General features: G+C 41.0%; 2 protein-coding genes across 2 annotated transcripts in view; both read right to left on the bottom strand.

The window, feature by feature from the left end:
- The window catches only part of FREM2 (FRAS1 related extracellular matrix protein 2), a 358,247-nt gene that overhangs the window by 2,704 nt on the left and 345,572 nt on the right, over positions 1-9,971 (bottom strand). Inside the window, exons 19-22 of the mRNA XM_005862726.2 lie at positions 7,429-7,556; positions 7,205-7,339; positions 6,355-6,481; positions 5,374-5,561 (exon numbers count right to left, since the gene is read on the bottom strand). Of these exons, the coding sequence (XP_005862788.1) occupies positions 5,374-5,561; positions 6,355-6,481; positions 7,205-7,339; positions 7,429-7,556 (578 nt within the window). The remainder of the gene's footprint in view (positions 1-5,373; positions 5,562-6,354; positions 6,482-7,204; positions 7,340-7,428; positions 7,557-9,971) is intronic.
- LOC106725486 (uracil-DNA glycosylase-like) overlaps positions 8,332-9,971 on the bottom strand; it is a 2,029-nt gene continuing 389 nt past the window's right edge. The window contains 2 exon segments of the mRNA XM_014536844.1: positions 8,332-9,754; positions 9,756-9,965. Coding sequence (XP_014392330.1) covers positions 9,455-9,754; positions 9,756-9,965 — 510 coding nt within the window. The 3' untranslated portion in view covers positions 8,332-9,454.

Here is a 9,971-nt window from a genome sequence, read left to right as displayed (position 1 = left end):
CCGTGGTTCTCAACCTTCCTAATGCCGCTACCCTTTAATACAGTTCCTCATGTTGTGGTGACCCCCAACCATAAAATTATTTTCGTTGCTACTTCATAACTGTAATTTTGCTACTGTTATGAATCGTAATGTAAATATCTGATATGCAGGATGTATCTTCATTGTTACCAATTGAACATAATTAAAGCATAGTGATTAATCACAAAAACAATATGTAATTATATTTGTGTTTTCCGATGGTCTTAGGCGACCCCTGTGAAAGGGTTGTTCAACCCCCAAAGGGGTCGCGACCCACAGGTTGAGAACCGCTGGCCTAGAGAAAGGTGAGATCTGGGATCCAGGCTGGAGGGAGAAATGTACGTAGTGGGGACTAGAGTCTCAGAAGAAGACTGTGCCCCACAAAATCTGCAGCCGTTGGGGTCAGTGTAGCCCTTGAATGTGGAAGGGGGTCCACAGGGCTGCTGGCAGAAGGGGATTCTAGATATTAGCCCACAGTTGGGCTGGGCCCAGAAAGGCAGCCTGAAGTTCTATACTGGCTGCACAGCGCCAGGGGGAAAAGAGTTTGCGCGCTTCCTTTGGCTTTTTTCCTTTTTAACTCCTTGCTTTGCTTGCTAAGTCCAATACATAGGATCTTCCAATTAAAAATACTCACTGAGACTGCAGGGGAAAGTTGTTTTTGTGGAAACTGGGGATCAGAGTGGGGAGAGACAAACAGGAAACCAGCTCTGGGGCAGTCTGTCCCTCCAACCCAGTATTAAGTGCGGCAGGGAAAGAAAAATCTAAACACTAAGTAGAGGGGCCTTTTAGCCCCGGATATCAATACAGAAACACTGCCACCGAGGGGTTGTATCAGAAACTGACTCTTGTGTAAATACAACTGAAGGCAAGCTGAGAAACAAAGGGAGCAGAGAGATCCCGCCTGCTTAAAAACAGGGTTGTGGCTTATGACATAGAGGAGCCACGGTTCTCAAAACTGCCAGGTACTGGCACAAGAACAGCTCTATAGACCAATGGAACAGAACAGAGAACCCAGAAATCAACCCAAGCCATTATGCTTAATTAATATTTGACAAAGGAGGCAAGACAAGACAGTCTCTTCAATAAGTGGTGCTGGGAAATTTGGTCAGATACACGCAAAAAAAAAAAAAATGAAACTAGATCACAACTTACACCATATACAAAAACAAACTCCAAATGGCTAAAGGACTTAAATGTAAGATGGGAAACCATAAAAATCCTACAAGACTCCATAGGCAGCAAAATCGCAGACATATGTCGTAGCAATATCTTTATAGACACAGCTCCTAAGACAATGGAGATTAAGGAGAAAATAAACAAATGGGACTACATCAAAATAAAAACTTCTTCCCAGCAAAATAAACCATCAACAAAACAACAAGAAAACCCATTGCATGAGAGAACATATTTGCCAATGATATTTCTGATAAGGGTTTAATCTCCACAATTTTCAGAGCATTCATACAACTTAACCAAAGGAAGATAAACGATCCAATCAAAAAAATGGGCAAAGGATCTAAATAGACACTTTGAAAGAGGACATACAGAAGGTCCAGAGACATATGAAAACATGCTCAAAGTCAGTAATCATCTGAGAGATGCAAATCAAAATGACAATGAGGTACCACCTGTCAGAATGGCTATCATCAACAAATCAACAAACGACAAGTGCTGGCGAGAATGTGGAGAAAAAGGAACCCTTGTGCACTGCTGGTGGGAATGCAGACTGGTGCAGCCACTGTGAAAGACAGTATGGAGTTTCCTCAAAAAGTCAAAAATGGAACTCCCATTTGACCCAGTGATCCCACTTCTAGGAGTATATACCAAGAAACCAGAAACACCAATAAGAAAGGATATATGCACCCTTATGTTCATAGCAGCACAATTTACAATAGGTAAGATTTCGAAATAGCCCAAGTGCCCATCAGCAGATGAGTGGATTAAAAAACTGGTACATCTACACAATGAAATACTATGCCGCTATAAAAAAGAAGAAACTTTACCATTTGCAACAGCATGGATGGAACTGGAGAGCATTATGCTAAGCAAAAGAAGCCAGTAGGAGAAAGATAAATGTCACATGATCTCACTCATATGTGGGATATAATGATCAACATAATTTGAAGAACAAGAATGGATTTAGAGACAAATAGTAGGGGGTGGTTAGAGAGCAACCAAAGTACTTGTATGCATGCATATTAGCATAAGCAATGGACACAGGCACTGGTGTGGTGGGGGCTTGCTGGGTGAGAATGTCTGGGGGGATGTGCCAATTGGGGGAAAAGGAGACATATGTAAAACTTTAGACAATAAAAATAAATAAATAAATAAACAAACAAACAAATAAATAAATAAAGTCATTTTAATTATAGTTGATATTCAACATTATATTAGTTTCAGGTGTACAGCAGAATGGTTAGATCTATATATATATAAAAGCCTAAGTGACAGAACAACCAGTTGACCGGTTGCTATGACGCGCACTGACCACCAGGGAACAGATGCTCAATGTAGGAGCTTCCCCCTGGTGGTCAGTGTGCTCCCACAGTCAACCTCCTGTGGCCCTTTCCCCTGGCCAGCCATCCTCCTGTGGCCTTCCCCGCCCCGGGCAGGCTAACCTCCCTCGGCCCCTCTTCCCGGCCAAGCTCCCATGGCCCTGATTGGCCCCGATCGCTAGCCAAACCGAGGGACCCACCTGTGGATGAATTTGTGCACTGGGCCTTTAGTATTTATATAACTCACAAAGTGATTTCCCCCATAAGTGTAGTACCCACCTGACAATAATACTGTAATATTATTGACTATGTTCCCTATGCTGTATATTATATCCCTCTGACTATTTTGTAACTGCCAATTGGCACATCTTGATCCCCTCACTTTTTCACCCAGCCCCTCAACTGCCCTTCCATCTGGCAACTATCAGTTTGTATTCTGTGTGTATGAGTTTTTCTATTTCTCCACATCCTCACCAACACTTGTTAGTTGATTTATTGATGATAGCCATTCTGACAAGTGTGAGGCAGTGTCTCATTGTGGTTTTAATTTTAATTTCTCTGATAATTAGTGACTTTGAGCATATTTTCATATATCTAATGGCCATTTGTAAGTCCTATTTGCAGAAGTATCTATTCAGATCCTCTGGCCATTTAAAATATTTTTATTTAAGTAAAGTTGGTATACAATATTATATTCATTATGTTAGTTTCAGGTGTACAATATAGTGATTCAACTTTTCTATACCTTAAAATATGATCACCCCACTAATTCTGGCCTGTAAAGTTTCTTTTGAAAATTCAGCTGACGGCCTTATGGGAGCTACTTTTCTCTTGCTGCTTTTAAGATTCTTTTAGTCTTTAATCTTTGCATTTTAATTATGGTGTGCCCTATGTGGGTTATTTTGCTTGGGACTCTCTGCTCTTTCTGAACTTGTATGCCTATTTAATTTGCTAGGTTAAAGCTTTCCATTATTATTTCTTCAGATTTATTTCAATCCCTTGCTCTTCTGGTACTTCTCTGATGCAAATGTTAGTACACTTTATGTTGTCCCAGAGGCTCCTAAAACTATCCTCGTTTTTTTCTTTTTCTGTTCCAATTGAGTGTTTTCCACTATTTTTTTTCTCATATTGCTAATTTGATCTTCTGCTTCTTCTAATCTGCTGTTGATTCTATCTACTGTATTTTTCATTTCAGTTATATTCTTTATTTCTGACTGGTTCTTTTTTATGATTTCCATCTTATATAAGTTTTCACTGAGTTCATTATTCTTTCCTAAGTTCATTGAGCATCCTTATAATTAGTGTTTTGAATTTTGTATTTAGTAGTTTGCTAGTCTCCATTTTTTTTCTGAAATTTTGTCCTATTCTTTCATTTGGGAAATGTTTCTTTGTCTCTTTTCAGCTGCTTTCCCTGTGTTTGTTTCTATGTATTAGGTAAATTTGCTATGTCTCCCATTCTTGGCAGAGTGTCCTTATGCAGTAGGTGTCCTGTGGCACAGTCAGCCTGGTCACCTGAGCTGGGTGCTTCAGGGTCTCTCTTTTGTGAGTTGTGTATGCTCTCCTATTGTAATTGAGTTTTGATTGCTATTGGCACATCAATGGGTCAGATAGACCCTCAGGCTGACTGGCTGTAGGACTAGCCATGGGTACAGTGGATGAATTGTTGTGCAGGGGTTTACCCCACAGAATGAGATTCACATTAGCAGGGCTCTGGTGACTGTCTAGTACACCCTTTCTGTATGTCATTTTTGGAGTTAATTGGGTTGTGCTCTGGTACGACATGAAGTTAGCTACTGTGTTGGTTCTGGGAACTCTTGGGAGGGGCTCTGGTACAGGCCAAGATCAGCCATTTTCTGTGGCCAGTGCAGGCCACCTGGTAGGAGTTACAAAATGATCTGTAATTTGTTGCTGCCAGTCCTATGTGTGGGGGCACCTGGGAGAGGCTATGCTGTGAACTGAGGCTGGCTGCCACTAGTACTGTGCTTGGGGCTATTTAATAAGTGGTATAGGACATGCCCAGGCTAGCCTCTGCTTTTGGGAGTTTGTGGATCTTTGACAGATTTTAGGAACATTTGAAGCATGGACCAAGGCCAGCCATTTGTGTCGAATAGCCGCTGAAAAAGGTTCAATTCAGGTGTGTCAGTTGGGTAGGGTCTCAAGAAATCACCAGGGTGGGGCAAGAAGTGTTAGCAGGTTACTAGAGACTCAGATTTGGTGCCACCCTGAACCTGATGGCTGTGTGGATAAAGGGCTTAACAAAGGTACAATGATGCCTGCCAGCATTTCAGTCTTGAACAGATTTGCTTCTCTACCCCTTGCCGTGAAGCTACACAATTCCCATATGTCCCTGAGTCCCTGGTGATTTTTGATCTACTGTTTCTTCACTGGAGTGTAGCATGAGTGTCAGCAAGTGAGTCTGTGCTCAGGACCTTTAAGAGGATACCTTAAGAGGGTCGGTCTACAGCAATCCTCTGTCTCACCTGGAAGGAAACCCTGCTGATTTTCATAGCCATATGTCATGGGGACTTCGACTGTCAAAACTGGGGGGTCTGGGCTGGTGACCCCAGTGTGGGGATAGCATCCCTTGCTCCTCTGGGGGAACCTGTACAACCAAGGTATCCTTCCCTATTCTTAACAGCCACACATGGCTGTGGGGTCAGCCCATTTTGCTTTTCCATCCTTCCTATGAGTCTCAATGTGGCTTCTTCTTTATATTCTTAGTTATAGTAGTTTTTTAAGCTAGTCTTCAGGTGGTTCTCAAGGGTGGTTGTTCTATAATTTAGTTTTAATTTTGATGTGGTTATGGGAGGAGGTAAGTACAGCATTCATTTACTTTATCTTGACTGAAGTCCACACTTACCACAATTTTAAATCTATATAAGAGTGAAGTAGAATCAGCTAAGCAGCCATATTCTGCATTCTTTGGACTGTACTTGGGAACATAGCCATCAGCTCCAGTGCACAGAAACACCTTCTCAATACTGCAGTAAAAGGAATCACCTAGATTCTGGACAGGATCTACCATAACACGACCATAAATAATATCACCTGAAACAGAGATGCAAAAATGTTATTTCTATTATGTAACACTGCAAACAATTTGTGACACTAATGACACCAGAGAGAATTTCCTTCTCTTCTTAGTATGGCATCAAATGCAGAAGACCTTTTAGTATTAGCTTCAGGATCTATTTTACTCCTATGCCTTATATATGACCACTTTGCAGAATGACCACAAGTGACTGAATATGTATTGGCCTTCACATATTTAGCCAGTAGTGGAATAATCTCAAGTCTTGGCCTATAACTTAACCTCCTAGTTTACATAAATAAGTTAGTTGGTACAATGCAGATTAGTACTTTATAGAATAGCACTAAAAACATCAATAAAAAGCTGAATTAACGTTATCTGATTGTGAAAGAGGGTTTAAGGAAATTCCCTGGTATTCAAGTATCTATTCCACAGTCATTACTGAACTCTTATCACATGTTCTAGATATTTGGCAAGAAAATCACAGTGCTGGCCCATGAGGCATTTACAACTTCATGTAGCTGCAATATTTGAGTTTGTAAAACTTGAAAATACATTCAAGAAAAAAAAATCCACTTAGGTAAGGAAAAAACAGATTAATTCCCCAAAAATAAAATCATTCAGTAACATAAACCCAATTCCAGTGACACCCCCCTCTCCCAGCCCTACCACAGTGATAAAGACTCAATTATATTCTCAAAACCATAGAAGAGGTTACAATTTTTCTCCTAAACACAATTCTAATAAAGCAAAGCACAACAGATATAATGTATAACATACAGAGCAGGCCCCTCATTTGTAAAGTGATACCTTCTGCAAAAGCAACATCACTCTCATGCCCAAATCCCATGGATCCATCAGACAACCAGAGACTCTTCTTGGAGAGTAGGTACATTTGGGTGTTCAAGCTAAACTCAGCCGCCACTGGATCACTGACCTAAAACCAAGTGTAAAAGCCCTATTATATGTTGTTGATTATTCTGATGGTACACAAACATATTATTCACAGATACACACATTTACTGTACACTGATATGTAAAATACTAAACATAGTATTGTAATTTTCAGGTCCAACCAAATAAATTTAGGGAATTGTAATATTGGTTTTGTCCTTTTTGAGAAGGCTAAACTAACGAGGTTAATTCATTTTTTGAATGAGACTAAGTAGCTTTGCTTGAGCCCATTTCCATAGGTTTATTGGGGTATATAAGGGACTTGTAAACATCATGGTCAGTGGCAGGCAAACATTTAGTATTGATTCTTAGACAAAAAGTGCCTTCACATTTCTTCTAATATATGGCAGTTAGGTACTTTGAGGTGGCATGAACTACAGAATATTTATTCTTAAAGGTCAAGAACAAGATAAAGAAATGCAGAAGAACAAGGGAAAATTCTCAAATCTCTAAGGCAGCAAATTCCAGGAAGAGATAATTAAAAATTAACCCTTGCATACTCTTAGATTATGGATTTTATATATTGAACTAACAACTGATAAAAGGCAATTCTCTTCCTACTTCCTATATGTCTGACTTCCTTTTTGCCCCCTAGGATACAGGAATTAAAATCACTGTGTGAATTTTTTTAACTGATAAAAGTAAACCAAACAAATAACATAGTGGGATTCTACAAGTCACAGGAAAATAATCCTATGAGACATACCTGCTGGAATCGGATGTCAAGATCAAAGGTGACAGGTTCTCTGGGGTTGCAGGTGACAGGCAGGTGATACTTCTGATGCAATAGGGTGGTGCATGGCAGCAGTTTTATAGTATAGGTTCCTGAGTAGTCACGTACCTTTGAGGAAAAGAGAAGGTACTTAAAAATCTGAGGTGCAATCAGAGGTAACAGAAAAGGAAAATGAAGTAAGAGCCTTAGTCACTTACTGCAAAATCAGAGACAAAGCTCCATTGCTGGACTGGCTGGTTATAGGTTGGTTCACTCCTTATTAGGTGCAGGGAAAAAGTCAGTTCTGGATGATCAGCTGACATGATCATTGATCTTGTGAAGGATCCTAGAAAAGTGCCAATAACAATAATGCCATGGTGGTTTAAAGGTTACATAATAGTTTAGAGTTTTCAAGTATTTTAGAATACATTATTTGCTTTTATTCTTATAACGAGCCTACAAAATAGCAGGGTTCATATTCTCATTTTGCAGATAGAGAAACTGTGTAACTCTCCCAAGATCACACAGCTAGGTTTTGTACCTTCTGATTCTTAATTCAGTGCTTTTTCCCACTGTATAATTCTGTCAAAAGATACTTGTGCAGAAATGCTCAAATAGTTCAAGGCTAGTTTCAAGAGAGGCAAAACAGTACAACAAAGCCTCATGTGAGTGCATTTATTGTGCACCCAAACTATTAGCTGAACTTCCCAGTCTACTAGCATCCACATAGCTGGGCAAACCCAACTTACATATGGAATCAAATTGTAATTAGATTGGCTGCAATCATGTCTAAACAAAGATTCAATTTATTAGAAAGGTAGACATGTGGATGGGGATTGTAAAGGCTAGGAAATCCTTATTTTCCAGAACTGTCAATTACAATAAGATAAATGATTTTTTTTGTTCTGTACTTCTTGTAGTTCAATATCATAAAAATAAATGAACACTTTTTCTATTCCTTAATTTTCAACCCTATTTTCTCCTTTGTTTAGAGCTCCCACCTAGAAAAAGAAGGACATAGAAGAAAGTGAGTGAATTATTTTCCACTACCAATCTGGCATCACTTGGCATACCATGAAAATATGCAAATCATTTTAGTAATATGGAGAGTCAAATGAAAATTTTTTTTTTTTGAAACTTCAGCAACCTTTTATTACCAAACTCTAAGCAGGTTTAACTTTGAGCCCAGCTAACAGCATCTCTAACAGGACCTTGGATGGAGGCTCAGCCCTAATAAAGATGGTCTCTTAAACAAAGGAGTAAAAAAATACAAAACATCCACAGAAATCGAACTGTGACGTCCTGGTTCATAGGTCGACCCTCGACCCCTGAGCCACGTCGGCCGGGCATTTAAGTATTTTTTAAAAGAGCGAAATTCTCCAGTGTTGCAGAAAATGGGATCCCAACGTGATTTCAGTCCAGAAAAAAACAGCATTTGGCACTATGCTGCCTTGTCTCCCAGTTCAAGATACACATGGGAGAAAACCATTTCCCTTCTTAAAAAAACACAAAACCAAACCAAACCCCTTTCTCCTTCCTGTTCAACTTCCACTGCTTATTCCTAGAAACACCCAGAGAACAATATAAACTAGGCCGGGCCTACTTCTCCTGGCCTCTGCCAGTCCGAAGGCTCACAGCAGGAATTGTTCCTTAGGAATTTTCTCCTCTGCTACAATCAGGAAACTGACCCCTAATTTCTGGGAACTGGCAAAAATAAAAAAACTCCCATTTCCTTCCAGGAGGGGCCTGAGGGCTCTGTAAAGGATCAAAGGGCAGTGCACCTGGCCCATGTGCGAAGGGGGCCTTTCTATATAAAAACACTCAACACCTTATAACCTAATGTTTAACCTACAGGTAAAAGCGAGCAGCAGCTAACTGAGATACTAAAAAGGTGCTTATCTTCCCATCTTCAACCATAAAGGAAACAGAGCGGAGGAGAGTCTAGAGAATTTGACCTCTCCTTTCCCAAAACTTCGACGTGTCTTCTAAGCCAAAGCCAAGTTCCTGAGACAGACCCGTGGTCACCGGGTACAGTCTCTGCTGAATAACGCTGCCGCTCCTGGGCAGCCTGGCACATGGCCCCTTTACGGAAACGTTCTCCCTGGTGTGCATAGTGCTTAAGGATCACTAGGGAAGTTATTTTCTCAATTCGACTTCGTCACTGACAAATACTTCAACAGCAGCTTCTAGAAACTGCCCGGAGGACCCCCTCCCTCATCCCCAGTCCCCTCCCCCAGTTCAGGGTCACAGATCCTTCCAGTTGATGGGCTCCTTGCCAGACTTTTGCAGCAGCTCGTTGGTTTCAGAGAAATGTTTGCACCCAAAGAACCCTCTGTACACCGACAATGAGGAGGGATGGGCGGTCTGCAGCACGTGGTGGCGCTTCCTATCGATGGCACTGCCCTTCTTCTGAGCATAAGAGCCCCAGAGCAAGAAGACGAGGCCACTCGAGTTCTGATTTAGCCAGGACACAACCGCATCGGTGAATTGCTCCCAACCTCTCTCCTTATGAGAATTGGCCTGATGCGCCCGGACTGGTCCGGTCCGTGAGGACAGCGTTGAGTAGGAGAACACCTTGCTTGGCCCACCCAGATAAATCTCCATGGCCAGGATGAACAAAACCATCTATGTCTGTAGACAGCTCTTTATAAATGTTTTCCAAACTGGGCGGAGGCGGGACAGGTCTTTGCACACTAAAGCAGAGCCCATGAGCTTGATTGGGTCCATGATATGGATCCTGTCCCAGGATGACAACCTTCAC

Source organism: Myotis brandtii, unplaced genomic scaffold (genome assembly GCF_000412655.1).
Source record: "Myotis brandtii unplaced genomic scaffold, ASM41265v1 scaffold166, whole genome shotgun sequence".
NCBI lineage: Eukaryota > Metazoa > Chordata > Mammalia > Chiroptera > Vespertilionidae > Myotis > Myotis brandtii.
The sequence above is the reverse complement of the archived record's forward strand: the minus strand, read 5'-3'. Positions and strand labels throughout refer to the sequence as shown.